At 36.9% G+C, this 19,345-nt stretch overlaps 1 protein-coding gene across 3 annotated transcripts in view; it reads right to left on the bottom strand.

Moving 5' to 3' along the window:
* LOC105216530 (voltage-dependent calcium channel subunit alpha-2/delta-3) overlaps positions 1 to 19,345 on the bottom strand; it is a 106,829-nt gene that overhangs the window by 68,310 nt on the left and 19,174 nt on the right. For all 3 annotated transcript variants that reach the window (XM_054226840.1, XM_054226839.1, XM_054226841.1), the window contains exon 3: positions 2,608 to 2,689. In XM_054226840.1, the coding sequence (XP_054082815.1) occupies positions 2,608 to 2,689 (82 nt within the window). The remainder of the gene's footprint in view (positions 1 to 2,607; positions 2,690 to 19,345) is intronic.

The following is a 19,345-nucleotide window of genomic DNA, read 5'->3' as shown; positions in this document are numbered from 1 at the left end:
CCCTCAGCCATTTCATATCAACCCGAAACATTAGTCATTATCCATTCCACGGTGAATACCGAAATTATTCTCATTCCATGGCATAAACAAACGCGATAACAGTGTTGCTAACAAAGGAAGCAATAAGTATCAAAATTCAGTTAGTTCGAAATAAGATGGAGGAATTGTTTTAGAAATTTCAGCAAAAAGCATAAATATTTATTACTATTTATTAAAGATAATGGGTGGTACATGTAAGTGGTGAAATGGGTACAACATTTAATATCCAAGTATTATACCTTGATATTATGTGAGGAATCAAACTAAAAAACTAAAAAAAATATACCCAAATTATTGAATATCATTTTCCTCTAGCTCATCTGAAAAATTTCGAGCAAATTTGGCTATTGTTGACCTCTATATCGGATAGGAGATCTGTTCAGACCATTTTGGGATCGTAGAATAGACGAAGTTTTTTTTCGACAAAATTCAAACAAAACCCCTCAATTCATTTTCTCTCAAGGAACCTTCAATCTAAATTGTTACAAATATACAGAGAATACTTCTCAATACATAATCTCCTTTTTGGTCTAGTAAAGTACCCTTAATTGATCCAATTAAAAATTGGAGGCTCGTTTTAAAGAATTATGAAATAAAATTGATCATTATGTTGGATTCTTTTACCTCAAAAAAGTTTATATTTTCTAATGACATATACGAAACCGAAGAATCCTTTATTCCACAAACTTCTTGCTCACTGGGTACACATTAATGCAGTCAATCATTCGGGTGCGTTCGTATGTAAATACTTGTGTGCTAATTAAAAATTAAATTGCCACTGACAGTCAGTGTGTGACACATACATAACCACATACAAACATTAAATTTTACAAATTTACACATACAAATGTAGAGAAATGTTTAATAAAGCCGAATATTCTCAGGAGAGACGTTGATTTTTATTGTGCGGTGCGTGGTTGAGCGACACTACCCCCTTGTTAAAACATTTTGGCTTCCTTTTTTCATTTTTGGGGTTGAATTTCACCGGATTTCATTGTGTTGGGAGGACACCTCTTCTGTGTGCGGTTAGTAATGTCGCGCTGTGATTTTTTATGTAAACTTAAAATTATATACATATGTATATAGAAATGTGCTTGGTGGAATATGAAACGGTTTACTGCTGGCAGCGTTGAAGATTATTTGAAATTAAAAAAATGGAGATTAAAATGAAACATAACTTTGCGATAACAGTTCCATGCAAAGGTAATCGTGAGCAGTATATTCCCATATTATATACATATATGTATTTAGATATGTAAAAATTAAACAAGATATGTCAGAAGTCAGAGTAAATCAGAATAGCATGAGATCTGGTTAAAAATATTAAATTTAAAAAAATTATATGAAAACTGCAGAAATTCCACAGAAATTTGATGCCAAAAAATGTAAGATATCTTATTTCACATCTTTTCCTTTCCTAATATTAATATTGTCTGGTGCTAAAACGTATAAACTCGGTTCATCCATGGCCCTCGATTTCATATACCTAATTTATGATTTAATGATTTTTTATCTGCCGGTTGACATTATACTAATAAACCGTTAAAATATCTCACCAAAATTAAATGAATATATTACAGAGAGTATAATCCGCCAAGTATCACCCCTTGTCGTACAGACAATATTACATTTTTTTTCCTTAGTCCAGTATAAAATTGATTATGTCGACTATGTCGATAATATTGTCTGAGTTATTGAATAAATATAGTTCTTTATCTTAAGAGCAAAAATATGATAAAATCCGTACAGACTTAACTCCATATTATATATCAATAATGACTGAAAGACCTTAGTCTAGTCCGTATATGTATGCATGTGATTGGTGTTGAACCGTTTAGCCGGTTATAGCCGAGTCGATGAGCGCCACTCCTCACTTTCCTTCGCAGTTCGTCGCCAGTTGGAGATTCCAAGTGTAACCAGGACACTCTCTACCTGGACCCTCCAACGGAGTGGACGCCCTCTCCTTCCTCGGCTTCCTCCGGCGGGTACTGCATCAAACACTTTCAGAGCTGGAGTGTTTTCGTCCATTCGGACAACATGACCTAGCCAGCGTAGCCGCTGTCTTTTTATTCGCTGAACTATGTCAATGTCGTCGTATAACTCGTACAGCTCATCGTTCCATTGTCTGCGGTATTCGCCGTTGCCAATGTTCTGAGGACCATAAATCTTGCGCAAAATTTTCCTCTCGAAAAGAGGAGGCTTGGAAAAATCGTCCAAGCTTCTGCACCATAAAGCAGGACGGGAATGATAAGCGACTTGTAGAGTTTGATTTTGGTTCGCCGAGAGAGGACTTTACTTTTCAATTGCCTACTCAGTCCAAAGTAGGCAAGAGTGTCCGTAAGTGAGTAATCCGTATATAAATACTTTTATTTCGGGCCCTTTTTTAATTCTATTGCCGAACATATTGGTTAATGATAATGGAAATTCGAATTTCTTAGATATACTATTTCAGCTAAAGAAATAATAATTTTGTAGTTCGTAAATGAATATAATGAATGTAAAAGCGACCATGTTTTATGCATACCCTAATTGATAACGAATATATATATTTGTTTCTGTTTTACTTACATTTTTGATTTCATTCATTTTTGTAAACTGTCGCCCGAACTCCCAAAGATCCACACCAAATTTAAGCGCCCAGTTTCGCACTCTGGAAATAATCAAAAAAAAAAAAATATTTAGTGTTGTTTATTATATTTCTTGATTCACTTAATATGAGATACTTTTAAATATGTACACAGTGTTGTGAGTCCTTAACTTAATAAAAATATCTAATTTTTTTTCATTTCAAAATATTTCACACTCATTCCTCTTATCTACTGGAGTAGCAGTGGAGTCAAAGGGAGTCTTGAGTTTCAAATTACCTTATCCATTAAGTATTAGGTTAACATAGTGTTATAGTGTCAATGTATTCATTATATGGTCTCTAAAAGGATCTTAATAATTTAATCTATTTGTGGTATAAGTCAATCCTGAACGAAGGAAATAATTTTATTCAGTATCTATATACATATAAGAGAGAGAAAAGAAAACGGACATAAATCAGTTGCCCTAAGGGAATGGATAATGTAGCAGAAATTACTATGAAAAAGTTGATTTAAATTTGTCGGCGGCGGCGACATGCCCATATTTTAAATAACTGAACTATTCGAAATACGAATATATATATTATATATTATTCTAGCATCATAATTGGACACGATTGGTTCAATTTTCCTTTATGTGTTTAAAATAAGTTCGACTTTGTATTTCATAGAAAATAACGTTTAACGTCTTGAGTTTTACTACTGAATACCTGGCTCACAAGACACATATTAATATTAGGTTTAAGGCATTTTGTTTGTAGTTCGATCGGTTTTTCTGGTTCCCCAAAGTAGTGTCCATAGCAGTCGAAGCTTAAATATATTACAAAATACGGAGTAAATATCGCTAGTACAGGATTGTCTAGGTCAAATTTATTCCGTTCAAAAATTTCATTATACCGGATATTTCCATAAAATGTATTACTAAATGCAAATTTGATTTAACTGTATTGAGTTCCATATAGTTTCAAACTAAAATTTCACATTCTGTTGTTTTCAGCGAATTTAGATTCTGCCTTTAATCGAATCAAATTAAACACGAATTCAATCAATTATTTCGCAGTTTGTATTTCCATCAATTCTCGTACACCCCAATGCATCTCATGTATACATTTACATACATAAATACTTATTTACTACCTACCTACATAGATATGTATAACCAACTCATTAGCTAAACCCATAAAATACTCTAGCAAATTTGCTTTATTTAGGCGGATATGCGGCGCCATCAAAAAGCTTCCATTAAAGTTCAAACAAGCCAATATATTTTCATTAGACTGCCTGGCGCTGGCGCAACACCCACATATGTACACACAGAGCGCCGTAGAATTCTATTTTAAACGCTTTTGCGTCAGACGCGACGCGCAAAAGCTACGCTATTATATTCGCATGTATAAATAACGGTATCGAGGAAGGGCTGCCGGCCGGTAAAAATAGCACTAAATAAAGCGTCAAAAAGCGTTGTGTAATGAAAATGGCAAGAGCAAGGAGCGAGAATCAAGTCAACATCAGAAATTGAGTAATAATAAAAATACATTAAGGTGCAAAGCAAAAAAGAAGACACCAAGTAAACGACGCAAGCGACTGGTTTAACGAGGAGAATGCGAAAATAAATAATTAAGAAAAATAAAGGCTAAGTGCAAGCGCAATCAATTTCAATAAATGTCTATATGACCTACACGGATCATATTGGTAAGTTCTTTTAACAAATTATAAAGTGTAGAAATTACTGGAAGACGCTGACATAGATATTTGATATCGAACAAGAATTTGGCCTAAGAGTCTCGTCACTGAAAGAAACAGTTATCACACATGCACAACTAATCCGTACTTTTGTTAGTCATAACCTCGAATTTTTAGACGAATTCCTTTATTAGCGTATCAGATTTTAAAGCAAAACAGATTTTTCCATAAATTCTGACGTTTTTTGCCAACAAGTTCTAAGTGAAAGTGAAAATTTAAAAGAACCATATCGAAGAACAAAACCTACGCTTTGACCTGTGATCCACAAACCAATTCTTGCTAGAGTTCACACTTCGCTGCCCAACAGAAGATTATATTTAGCGCTGAAGAACGACCGCCATTATTAAAACTATATATAATTAGGGATGGAGTCATATGTAGAAGTTCACGCAAGTGAGGAAAGTTTCTGATTGTCATTCACTTGGGAGTGGCCAGGAACGATTCTTTTGCATATGACTCAAGCAGCTCACGACTTCCGGTTTTAGACCAAACATCCCCTGGGTAGCTAACAGACATCCGTTTGGAGGCGAGCTAAAGTGAGAAGGCGAAGCCCGCTTGTGAGGTTGTGCGTAGGGCTTGGGACCCACCACATAAAAAAAAATAATCTCCCCAATGAAAACAAACACCGAGCCTCGGATGAGAAACCCCCCTTTTGATGACGACCCCTGCAAACGTACTAAGGATCATGATTTGAGGGCATGCACCTGGAATGTCCGGACTCTTAATTGGGAAGGTGCCTCTGCCCAGCTGGTTGATGTCCTCATACAACTAAAGGCTGACATCACCGCCGTCCAAGAAGTGCGATGGACGGGACAAGGACGGAAGAAGGTGGGTCCTTGTGACATCTACTACAGCGGCCATATAAAGGAGCGCAAATTCGGTGTTGGATTTGTGGTGGGAGAGAGACTATGTCGCCGAGTCCTGGCATTCACCCCGGTGGATGAACGTCTTGCCACAATCCGCATCAAAGCGAGGTTCTTCAACATATCGCTGATTTGCGCCCACGCCCCAACGGAAGAGAAGGACGATGTGACCAAAGATGCTTTCTATGAGCGCCTAGAACGCACCTATGAGCGCTGCCCCCGCCACGATGTCAAAATCGTGCTTGGCGATTTTAACGCCAGGGTGGGTAAAGAAGGTGTCTTTGGCACAACAGTCGGAAAATTCAGCCTCCATGACGAAACATCGCCAAACGGCCTGAGGCTGATCGACTTCGCTGGGGCCCGAAATATGGTTGTCTGTAGTACCAGATTCCAGCATAAAAAAATTCATCAAGCAACGTGGCTGTCCCCTGATCGAAACACGCGCAATCAAATCGATCACGTTGTGATAGACGGAAGACATGTCTCCAGTGTTTTAGACGTGCGTACGCTCCGAGGACCAAACATTGATTCGGACCATTATCTAGTAGCAGCAAAGATACGCACTCGCCTCTGTGCAGCAAAGAACGCCCGTCAACAAACACAAGGAAGGTTCGACGTCGAAAAGCTGCAATCACAACCCACAGCCGAACGATTTTCTACTCGACTTGCACTCCTGCTCTCTGAGAGCACTCATCAGCATCTCGATATAAGGGAGCTGTGGAACGGCATCTCAAACTCATTGCATACCGCTGCAGCCGAAACAATTGGTCTCCGGCAACGCCAAAAAACCAGTTGGTACGATGAGAATTGTCGTTCCGCAGTGGAGAGAAAACAGACTGCCTACCTCGCAACGTTGCGATCGACCACAACACGTTCGGGGTGGGATAGATATCGAAAACTGAAGAGGGAAGCGAGACGCATTTGCAGACGTAAAAAGAAAGAGGCCGAAATGCGTGAGTATGAAAAGCTTGAAAAGCTGGCCGACATGGGTAATGCTCGAAAATTTTATGAAAAGATGAGGCGATTTACAGAAGGTTTCAAGACCGGAGCATTATCATGTAGGGACCGAGGAGGTAATCTGGTAACGGATGTCCAGAGCACACTGGGATTATGGAGGGAACACTTCTCCGACCTGCTCAATGGCAGTGAAAGTACAACACCAGGAGATGGCGAACCCGATTCCCCAATCGATGACGATGGAATAGATGTTCCATTACCCGACCATGAAGAAATTCGAATAGCAATTACCCGCTTGAAGAACAACAAAGCGGCGGGGGCCGATGGATTACCGGCCGAGCTATTCAAATACGGCGGCGAAGAACTGATAAGATGCATGCATCAGCTTCTTTGTAGAATATGGTCGGAAGAAAGCATGCCTGACGATTGGAATCTTAGTGTGTTCTGCCCAATCCATAAGAAGGGAGACCCCACAATCTGCGCCAACTACCGTGGTATAAGTCTCCTCAATATCGCATATAAGGTTTTGTCGAGCGTATTATGTGAAAGACTAAAGCCCACCGTCAACGAACTGATTGGACCTTATCAGTGTGGCTTTAGACCTGGAAATCTACAATGGACCAGATATTCACCATGCGCCAAATCTTGGAAAAGACCCGAGAGAGAAGAATCGATACTCACCATCTTTTATCGATTTTAAAGCTGCTTTCGATAGCACGAAAAGGAGCTGCCTTTATGCCGCGATGTCTGAATTTGGTATCCCTGCAAAACTAATACGGCTATGTAAGCTGACGTTGAGCAACACCAAAAGCTCCGTCAGGATCGGGAAGGACCTCTCCGAGCCGTTCGATACCAAACGAGGCTTCAGACAGGGTGACTCACTATCGTGCGACTTCTTCAATCTATTGCTGGAAAAAATAATACGAGCTGCAGAGCTAAATAGAGAGGGTACAATCTTCTACAAGAGTGTACAGCTCATGGCGTATGCCGATGATATTGATATCATCGGAAGCAACAACCGCGCCGTTTGTTCTGCGTTTTCCAGACTAGATAAAGAAGCGAAGCGTAGGGGTCTGGTGGTGAATGAGGACAAGACGAAATATCTCCTGTCATCAAACAAACAGTCAGCGCACTCGCGTCTTGGCTCCCACGTCACTGTTGACAGTCATAACTTTGAAGTTGTAGATAATTTCGTTTATCTGGGAACCAGCATTAACAACGATGTCAGCCTGGAAATCCAACATAGAATCACTCTTGCCAACAGGTGCTACTTTGGACTGAGTAGGCAATTGAAAAGTAAAGTCCTCTCTCGACGAACCAAAATCAAACTCTATAAGTCGCTCATTATTCCCGTCCTGATGTATGGCGCTGAAGCGTGGACGATGACAACATCCGATGAGACGACTCTTGGGGTTTTCGAGAGAAAGGTTTTGCGCAAGATTTATGGTCCTCTAAACATTGGCAACGGCGAATACCGCAGACGATGGAACGATGAGCTGTACGATTTATACGACGACATTGACATAGTTCAGCGAATAAAAAGACAGCGGCTACGCTGGCTAGGTCATGTTGTACGGATAGAAGAAAACACTCCAGCTCTGAAAGTATTCGATGCAGTACCCGCTGGAGGAAGCCGCGGAAGAGGACGACCTCCACTACGGTGGAAAGACCAAGTGCAAAGTGACCTGGCTTCACTTGGTGTTTCCAGTTGGCGCCAAAAAGCAAAAAGGAGGAAAGAATATATATATATATAATTAGTTTAAGGTTATGCTCCACAATCTAAAGAGCGCTAAGTAATTTTAGATTTTGCTTTAACTAAATTTTGGTTAGAAGGAATATGTTCTTCAGCTTATTCCAAATCTATTTTCCCATCAAATACATTTTTTATTCACCTAAATCCGGAAATATAAATATTAAAATCAGAATGGGGATACATAATCGAATTTCTGAGATGGAACTTGGTATACAAGTTAAGAAGGTTGATAAAACAATTGGCAAAATCGAACTATATCCAACAAAGGCGTTAATCATAAAAATATAAAGTATTATAGAACTTCAATTTGGTACATTGGAAATAGCAGAGAAGTATTCTTTGCTACTGTTGAAAAATGGACGAAATCGGAAATAACCATGCCTAGCACCCAATAACACAGAAAGTTTTATTCAAAACTAATATAAGAGGGCTTCACAAAAGACTGTCTTTTATAGTCTACGTCTATTTTATAGTCTACTTACAACCTAACCTAACATACAAGAGGATCAAGGTTCCGACATTTGACTAATTTTTATATGCAAAAAGATGGAGACTATTTCCTAAACGGAAATACATATTTCGAAATCGCACGAAGCTTAACTCTTCGAATGGGAAGCAACTCTTGTCCGATGCTATCATTGATCCATCAATTGATCTTCGAACTGTGGCCGCGACTCAATAGAAATATAGGCGGTGGCGCGAAGAGCTATAAATTCCAAAGTTCTTTGGAGAAAGGTCTTTTATTGACTTTCCAATTTTCGTTAAACTTAAAGCTAACTTTATATCGAATATATCTAAGTTACCCGTAGCTTAATGAAACCATATACATATACCTAATATAATGCTATAACAAATAGCTCTTTTATAACACTTTTACAAAACCACCGTGAGATAACGGTTTAAAAAACTATAAAAATTAACGTTGAACAAAATCGCTAGTTTCCGCAAATGGATTTCCACCTTCAAGTTAAACATTTAATCCTTAAATAGCTGATGTTGTTGATGTAGTTGATGCCACCAGCAATCAGTCAAGCTATCATCCATCAATTTCAAATGAGTAAACTGCCTAACACAACGCAGGACACAACGCTGACAACCGCTGCGCGTCGGTGTCACAGACGTGGGTGTCTGTTGATCTCATCGCCCACGTCTTTTAAAGCTAATCCACTTGCAAACTCGATAGCAATAAAAGCCTATGTAGAAGAGTGATGAGTGTGTATGTGTGTGTCTCTCACAAACAGTTGCTTAAATCAAGCAAAATGCCATTAGCAGAGCGTATAGAAGGTGAAGCGGTGTAGGCGGTTAAAGGCGACGCGCATTGAAAGTGAAACTCGGCTGGTCGCGTGATTTTTTCACACATACTTTGTTGTTGTTCATGTTGCTGTTGCCAAAGTGAATGTCGAATGGTTGGTTTTTATTAGTAACAGCCAACTTGTTTGCATGTTAGCGCGTTGATTGTTATATTTTCATATGAGTAGCTGGGGTAAGCAAAGAAAATACAACAACAGCAATAAGACAAGTAAACAAAGTTTTTACGCGACGCGCACAAGACGTGTTGCGCGAATAAGCATTTATATTAACATTCATACTTGTATTACTTGTATATAAGTATTAATTTGCTCGTCTGTGTAAGGCATAAAACGATTTGTTACTAGGTGGCAACGTATACTTTCTTTCACACGTGAGTGTAACTAATATTAATATTCGGCTTTCACGTTTTTGATTCTTTGAGTGCCAAATCAGTGAAAAGTCGCAGCGGAAGTTTCACCTTACTCGTTCGCCTAGGCAACATTCATATAACTCAAATTTGTGTGAATGACTGTTGACTAAGCTTGATTATTGAGATTTTAAGAATATGGGCCTGAAATCTATGAATTGCAGTTGATAATCATGCTCTCTAAAGTGTCTTGGAGACGATCAAATAATTGCGTCAAATATTTTATTTTATTTTATTTTATGTTTTCCGCTTCGCTTAACTTCACTTTTCTATGTCCTCTCAGCTTGAAATCTTCCCTGCAAATGAGCTCATGCTTGTCAAACATGAGTGGAGACGATCAAATTATCGTCCGTCAAATAGAAATATCAAAATTTTTTTATTTTCATCAAACAGAACCGACAACTGGTCGGTGTAGCGCACGTGTAGCCGACGAGAGCCGACGACACCAACACACTTAAAGTGTTTGACGCAATTATTTGATCGTCTCCAAGGCACTTAAAACACTAGACAGTTTGAATTTCCGTCGAATATTAACAGAGCAATAGATAGAATTTAGCCAAATTAAAAGCACTTGTCAATTCAATTAGTAATTTTACACTTGACAGGGTCTTCTTTGTGAGCGCAACCACTCTTTGGTCAATAGATAAGAAGGTGGTGACGCTAAAAACTTTAATTTCTAAAGATCTTTTATAGACTATCCAGTCACTAGACTGCGGTTAAGACATCTTGAATTTTGCACTTTCGGTGAACCAAGCGAATTAACTCTTACTTAGAAGAACGGAAAGGTATTTCTATTGCCGAAGTGGATTATTATTAGCCATGAAACTTAATCTAATCGATGAGTATGAAATATACGACCCAATAACAAGAAACATAAATATGTATTTATTTGACAATTTTTGACTATCATGAATGGTTTGAAATGACAATTCAAAATTTATTATTAAAGAACAGTTATTTATTTGACTATTATTTTAATAACTCAAGCCTTGAGATAAAATATTATTTTTTTATTAAAAACTTACAGCAAGAACGATACTCGTAACAAGGGGCTTATAAAAAGTCATTTTGGGGCGAAAGAAATATTTCAAAACACCATACATCAAAGAAAGAAGAACAATAGAATTGAGTATGCCTCAGAAAGTATATTAGGTTAGAATGTTTGAACGACTCGTAAATTTTGTTCGTTACACTACTCTCAAATACTTCGTGAAAACAGCTATCTTAGCTTACTAGCAAATTAATGATAATGTTAGGAAGAGCTAAGTCCAGGTGTAACCAAAAATTTTATAATACTGCCAATTTTCAAGGATCAAGAGTAAGACAACATTTCAAATACAGTTGTATGAGAACTAGACCAAGATCTAGAACGATTTTATCACTATATTGAGTATATCGGTTAGGAGAAGGTCTATAATCAAGAATCCCTTCATATTTTAAGATAACATACAATTAACCCATATATTCAGCATAAACCAAGAAAATAACGAACATCTGTACATGGAGAGTGGAATAATTCCAGTAGCTTTACAATGCAAGCAATTCAAGAACACTCGTTTCGTTATCCTGATCATTTTGATATATGTATGTACGTTTACGTTTAGACGTTATAAACAATGTTGTACAACAGAATACATACTTTTTAGTAATTAATTATTAAGTATTTTTCATAAAATAAGCCTTTTATTTTCCGCTATTGTGTCATACACTTGTGAGGCATCTAATTGACCTTGTCTCACTTTCTCATAGTACAAAATATTATTAATATGCCACAACGCCTTCAATCACGGTTCGATCGATCATCGCGCATATTGTAAGAGGTCGCATAAAACCGAGCAATTTATGCGCAAAATCATTTATAGTTGACAACGCCGAGGAAATAAGCAAAAGCAAAGGCAAAAGCAACTTTAACAATAAACTCTTGAAAAAATGTCGCAAAACACTTAAAATCATGCACAAGGATGCTTACAAAATACTTTTATTCTTCTCCCAGTGCTTTACACTCTTGTTATGCACGTGTGGTTGTTATTGTTGTTGATTTCATATTTTTTTACTGTTTCAGTTTTCTGCACCGCTGTGATTCAATTACTCGCAGCCGCACTTGCAACGTCGCTTGTTGCATCTGTCCTTTGTTGGCCTCAATAATTTGTACTTGCTGTTGCTCTTGTTGTTGCTGTTGTTGTTGTTGCTGTTGATTTTTTCTTACTTTATTTTCGCCACTTAGCAATTTAAGTTTCAACACGTATTAAAGTTTGCTAACTAAGGCAGCAAACTAGAAGACAAAACATTCACAATATTCGTGCTGCAGCAACAACAACAACGGTAACTCAACTGAGCATAAATTGTTGCAATATGCTGGCAAAGGCAGCGCGGAATGAAGGTTGCAGCTGAAGCTTGTGCTACTTTAAGATTTTTAATTTGTGTAACACAAATTTTCTTCTGTTCACCCACATTAACACACATACATACATACTTACATACATACATATAAATACATATATACAAACACGTGTAAAGTTTATTATTTTTTCTCGGTACTGAAGCGTACGTGATGAATATACTAAATGCGCTGACCATGGCACAAGCGACTTATGAAACAGCCATAATGAATCGACTCAGAGGAGACTCTGTGCTTCTTGAACCTTATATTTCTCTTTCCTCTTACAACCACCCTGTGCTCGTCTAATTTCAATACAGCTCACTTATTGCTTCCAACTTTATACTCAACAGCTTCTTCGTACAAGCCTTTGAGCGTTCCTCTGTGGTCTGAAGACCTTAGAAGGACCTTCCGTAAGAGACATAGTTTCAGTTAAAGCTGTTGTACTTTGTGGTTGAATAAATGTAACACCCTGTAAGCCTTATCCCTTACTCTCTGATTAAAACTTAAGTCTTGATCATACCGAAGTAGTTCAACAAGAGCTCCAATTGTTGGCGGTAGCCAGTTGATCAAAGTTTTCATTCCGGAAACTCTATAAAACGTTTCTAAAATTTTTTGGTGAGAAGAGGAAGTTTACATTGGCATTACTTGATTTATTTTAGATATTTGAATTGGTGGTCAATTATGAAACTGTAAAGCAATAAACCCTCTAGAGACTCGTACTTTAAGATGGTCAGCCTCCCATGTGACGACTTGTTTTTTAGGGATTATTTAGAATTTTTTCTAAGATCAGTAAATAGAGAATGCTTTTTGTTACTCTGCAACAATAACAAGAACAAGCAAAAGCTTTTTCTGTGAAACTTGTAAAAAAACGTCCGATGTGTAAATAATTTTGACTACCTCTGAATCTCGACAGTATTAATGTAAATTCTAAGCAAATATATTGTGTGGAACATGAGTTACAGCGTTCTGACCACTCCCACCCCTGAAAAAAATGAGCTCACACTTCCTCCATGATTCCGTCTGATTGGCCTATCGAAAACAAAAACCTTATGGGTGTTTTAATCTGTAAACTCATGTGTTGAGTGCACCCAACAATTTTCAAGTTATTCGTTCGAGACGTTTTTGTTTACAAGTTATTAAAATTCGGTCTGATATGATGTCTTATATCTAAATGTTCCGTAAATTTGAGAACATGGAAAATTCGACAGACTCCAAGAAGAACCCTATTCTACGAAATGTTCTTTTATTGTTTGTAAAATCATCCTTAACCCTACTTTGCTTGACAGTGTTATTCTTGGGGTCCATATAAGCTATTAATTTAACCGAAAAAAAACATTTCGAAATAATTTCTTTTTCTGTTCCTGCTTTTGTTATGCGAATTATGTGAATGAGCGAATGCACGCTCGTATTTGGGTCATTCCATCAGCGCCAGCAAAGCAGGAAAATGCACGTAGTCCTAGTGGAGCACTAGTAATGTCATCAACAACGACAATACTCGTACCATAATATGCTGCTTGAAGTCTCGCAGCTGGTAGTTAAGTACTGACTGCGGTACGATGTAGGACTTTCATGAGGTACTGTGGGAAAGGTTTGGTGAAAAAATTTAGAGAAATTACTAAATAATAGTTTGTTTTTTAATGGTAGTCTGGACAACAAATCGTAGAGTTGCATTCCAGTTTCAACTCGATTTATATTCGATTAAAAATTAATGAAGTAAAATAAGATTTTTTTTTCTTTTGTATGATAAATCGATCTAAATCAGCACTTAAATAGAACCGGTTAGTTGTTTCACTCACTCAAGTGGTATAATCACTTTACCCATTGCTACCAAGTTAATTACTTAATATAAATGAAATCGAGCAAACAAAATACAAACAAATCTCGCTATTAATATATCAATTACTTCGAAGTCTAAACTTTTTCTTTTAAAATAATACCTTATTTATAGAGTTGGTATTCTAAGTGAAAAATAATAAAAATGTCAACGGAAAAATAGTGGCTTGAAGGAATTCTTATATTGAAAGGAGATGCAGAAATTCGAATTTAAATACATCAATTTAGATTACCATGATTACAATCAAGTTGACGACTATCAAAGAAAAATCAGCAGTTTCGAACTAAATTTCGAATTTTAATAAAATTAGGGGTACTATAAATAGCCCTAAACAAAATGGTGTAAATTGTCATTTAAAATAAGAGTTTTATACTCTCGCAACATGTTGCACAGAGTATTATAGTTTTGTTCACATAACGGTTGTTTGTGTCACCAAGAAATAAAAGAGTTAGATATTATATATAAATGATCAGGATGACGAGTGGAGTAGAAATCCGGATGTCTGTCCGTCCGTCTGTCCGTGCAAGCGATAACTTCAGTTAAAATTAAGATATCTTAATGAGACTTGGAACACATATTCCTTGGCAGCCTGAGGAGGATGCTTTCGAAAATGGGCAAAATCGGTCTACTGCCACGCCCACAAAATGGCGAAAACCGAAAACCTATACAGTGTCATAACTAAGCCATAAATAAAGTTATGGAAATAAAATTTGGAACATAGGATCGCATTAGGGAGGGGCACATTTGGATGCATTTTATTTTTTTAAGTGGGCGTGACCCCGCCTCCAATTGGTTTTTTATAGATAACTCGCAAACCAATAAAACTATGTAAACCAAACTTTCTGCAGTCATTTCTTTTAGCCATTTCCTTATACAGTCCAAAAATGAAAGAAATCGGATAATAACCACGCCCACCTCCCATACAAAGGTTATGTTGAAAATTACTAAAAGTGCGTTAACTCACTAACGAAAAACGTCAGAAAACCCAAATTTTACATAAGAAATGGCAGAAGGAAGCTGTACTGAGATTTTTTTACAAAATGGAAAATGGTCGTGGCGTCACTTGTGGGTCAAAAATCATATCTCAAGAACTACTAGAATGAAATTCGGTATATAACGCTTTCTTTTCAATTTTGAATTCTTCTGATTCGTTCATTTTATAATATATACATTAGGAACCAATAACGATAGCGGAATAAAACTTTACACAAATACTGTATTTGAGCTGTGACATCACTTGTGGAAAAATTGTCAAAATCGGACCATGACTTTTCAAGGCCCCTGATATCGAACATGAAGAACTCAGTGCCTATGGTTAATTTTTCACCGAAAATATAGGTAAATCCCTCATATATCTTAATGTAATTCATTCCCACTGAAATTTTTACTTATAACAGTTGCTCTCTGTACCTGAAATGGTAAAAATCGGGTCATAACTTCCCCCAGATTCCATATACCTAATTATAAGTAATATTAAATTAAGTAAGCGTATAGTCTTCGATACATTGTATCTTGGTGGTGAAAACGAGTGATATCGACTCAGGAATTACCTCAGTCCCCCTATACTATTTATGATGATTTTCGTTATTCTATTGTCGTTTTCGTTATTATCGGTTGCACCCAAACTTAGCCTCTCCTTACTTGTTTTAATAATATTTATATGTATTTCTTTGCATTTCACAGCTTCACAACTGTAAAAAGGGGTTCATTTTCATATGTACAGATTGCTTTCTTTCTAAAAGGTCATCATTACACTGTACAATAGTCGGTTGCGTATTGGACCATACTATTATATTCTACGATTTTCGAAATTTATTGAAAAGCATATATATTAATTAATGGTTGGAGTTACTAAAAAAATAAAAATATGTGTGTATAATTTTTAGTTTTAGAATAAGAAACGTTTTTTTATTATTTTTGTATTAATGATGTACTTCTTTTCATTATCATATTTGATTTCATTTTCAATTTCGGACAATTTTGGCAGGCGTTTGCTAGAACCTTTTCAGCTGTAATAAACCATTTATGAAACGATTTTTTGGCCTTTGGCCTTTTTTGGGATCTTTGAAGGTTTAAGTCCAATCAAACTTACAATAGAACAGATTTTTATATTTCCCCTGCATTTGCACAACTTTGTCCCACTGTACAATGGACGCAGTCGACGAATGTAGTACTTCGCTAAGCGTTGGTACTGACGCGCATATAATTGGATTAATTGAATTCTCTTTCAATAGTATAAATAGGTTTGCTATTTACTTTTATTAAATAAGAAAAATATAATTTTTTTTTATAACTTTTAGTTAGCTTTTGTTTGCATTTTGTATGCTCTTTCGCTGTATTATTTAGCAGTTTCCTTGCTTTCTATACTTTCCTTTCGTGTTTTCATTGCTAGGAAGTTGATTTTGCGTTTATTTACAGATTTCATTTACTTGTTGTTGCTTTTGTTGCTGCTTTGCCTACTTATTTAAATTGCATTCAACGCCACTAAAAGTTTGTAAATATCCATGCAACTAACGGGCTGCAAAAGTGGAGCGTGTTACAAGCAACTGTTAATTTCGATAATTTGCAGCGTGTAAAAAGAAGCAAATGAAAGAAATTCAGGCGAAAGGACGACACACACGCACCAAGCTTAAAAACAGCCACCCCCCGACCCAACCCAACTCACCTCGCAGCATCTTAGCATTACGCTTGCTTGCGTTGAGCGCGTTTTCTTCACATTTACTTAGTGTTAATTAAGGCCTTCAAAAATTACGACATTAACTCTTACGAATGTTGACTATGTAGCGCTGGTATGGCGTATACATATGTTTGCGCTTAGCTTGTTGTACGTGTAAATGGGTGCGCGTGCGCGAAAAAATGCGAAATCCTATTATGAATGCATTAGATACGCTTGCACGCACAAAAAATTTACGATACTGTTATTTTGTAGCACAAGCGTTCGCTAATCGGATGTTGTATATAAAGACAAACGCGTATATACTAGATTTATGCATATTTTCAAATTTATATAAAACTTGTTGTGACATAATCCGCTTGACAGATATTTATATCCATTGACGAATTCTAAAAATAAATATGTAAGTATTATATAAGCACCTGTAACGCATTGGAATCAGAGTCTATTCATAGATAATAGCGAAAATTGCTAGTTACAAAATCTGCCTTTAGGATAAGGAACTCAAGGATTATCGTTGAATTGAACGAGAATGGATGGCCCTTAAGGAATATATCAGAAGAAAGGGATTCAAACTATGATAATTCAGTTACGACTTATTTAAACAAGTGAAAACCATCCTGGAGTTGTGAGCTTAATTTCAGACCTGATTAATTCTCATATTATCGACAGCTTTTTCAAAGTGCAAAAGTTAAAGAAAGTAGTCTAAAAACGGAAAAAAAGTTTACAACTTGTAGGTTCCTTACCAGGCCTGGCTAGCAGGCTGAGGATGCCCATTGTAATACCACTGACGGGACTGAATCCCCTCACACAGTGAAGATCTCATTGAACCACTCAATGATGAAATAAATTAATTCAAAAAGTCTAATCTGTGCAACTTCCGAGACATCGCCGACGAAACCGCAACCGCTAGTTGCCATTTTATCATAAGATAAAATGAATGTAAGATATACATTGCAGTGTACCCCTCCCTCTTCACATTGTCTCGTCCAATTCCAACACTCTAATAAGAAATATGTTCGGGGTTAGAGAAGCTAACCATTCCCTTCTCGGATTTAGGTATTCCAGAATTTTACTCTTTCTTTTACTGATTATTATGCTATGAAAAAGCAAGTGCTTTCAGATTTTTTTCCAACATGTTTCATGGGAGCCTATCCCAATATCTTACTATTGTCTTCAAAGTCTACAGTGATATGTGTATAAGTCCAAAAGTATACTAAGAATGCCCATATAGATTATAGGAGGGCTAAGTTAAGTTAATTATAGCAGGTATATGGGGGGCTAGAGGAAACTTTGACCCGATTTGGCACTGAGGCAAACAATAAAAAGAAATACATGTCCTTTGAAATTTATTTGAATATCTGACAGATTTACCGACATTTTCTGAGGTCCTTATGTCCGATTTTCAAACTGGCTATGCTACGCTAGAGAAACACAATTTTTGCAAAGTTGTGTTCCAGTATCTTCGCTGGTGCTTAATTTATAGTTGTGAACCGATTTCCCCCATTTTAGCACCAGATCATTCTGTAATCAAACCAACATGTGCTCCGCGCTTCGTGAATATATCGTACAGATTGACCGTTATTTTCGATATCTCAGACATAGGTATTGGGGCCACCATATGGGATATCTAGCTGGTTGAAAAGTTATGGTCCGATTTCAATAATTCATAGATAAGGAGTGCCATTCGTCAAATGCACTATTTTTGCAATCTGATATTTTTTTTTTGTTTGATTTATATCTTGTGAAGTGAATAAATCTGTTGAATTAATATTGCCATATAGCAAGTAGGCACGTTTGGTTTGTGGGAGGTGGGCGTGGTTATTATCCGATTTCTTTAATTTCATGCTTTCACTAAGTTTGCTTATAACTTAAGCATTGGTGGTCAGGCCCTTAACTAGTGTTTACCTTGCTATAGAGGTCCATTAATGTGAATAAAACACTATCGAGCTCGCCTCAAAGTAAAGGCAGATAGCCGCATGGTTAACTAACCGACTCGGCCAAATTAGCACACATAACTGCCATGAACATGTTGAACAGAGCTGTTTACATATTTGAGATATAAAAAGCATGAAAGTATGTGCTTTAATGCGCAAGTAAAAGTAGCTAAGTAAAACTCACATACACACGCACATGCGAAGCCATCTATGCTCAAAGCTTTCTAAACAAAAAGTTTCTTAAAAGCCAAAAATTCAAACGCATACACGAACACTCTATAGCCCTATAGCATATATGTTTGTCTGTAAGTGCGTTATTTACTCATATGCGCTCACTCATGCATGCGGCGATGTCTTTGTCTTGCTCCAAAAACATCCTTCAAACGAAAGGTTGCGCTCATAAGTCACTACGCTTTGGCTAACAAAGAAGCAAACCAAATAAAACAGAGGCACACACTCCCAAAATATATAATCCCCCAGCAGCCTTAATACACTTGTCACTAATTATGGCCGTATTTCAGTTAGGTTGACTGCTGCTTTTGCTTCGCCATTGCATAACCGCCCCGCTGACACCAGCACGCTCATCATATTATCACTTTCTCTGTCATCTTAGTAATTCCTCTAATTCATTATTTGCCTTACATACTAAGCAGCTCGTCTATTATACATATGTGTGTATATGTAGTAGTATTTATATATATATATGTAGGTATATACTTACATGTGTGGAGTCAAGCAAAATAAGAACACGTGTAGTCAATGCTCATCTCTCACTTTTTGCGCTATTGAACTACGAGTATTAGATGAAAGTCAACGTGTGAATTAATTCCATATATCTATATGTACATATACTCACATAATAA

Source organism: Zeugodacus cucurbitae, chromosome 3, assembly GCF_028554725.1.
Source record: "Zeugodacus cucurbitae isolate PBARC_wt_2022May chromosome 3, idZeuCucr1.2, whole genome shotgun sequence".
NCBI lineage: Eukaryota > Metazoa > Arthropoda > Insecta > Diptera > Tephritidae > Zeugodacus > Zeugodacus cucurbitae.
The sequence above is the reverse complement of the archived record's forward strand: the minus strand, read 5'-3'. Positions and strand labels throughout refer to the sequence as shown.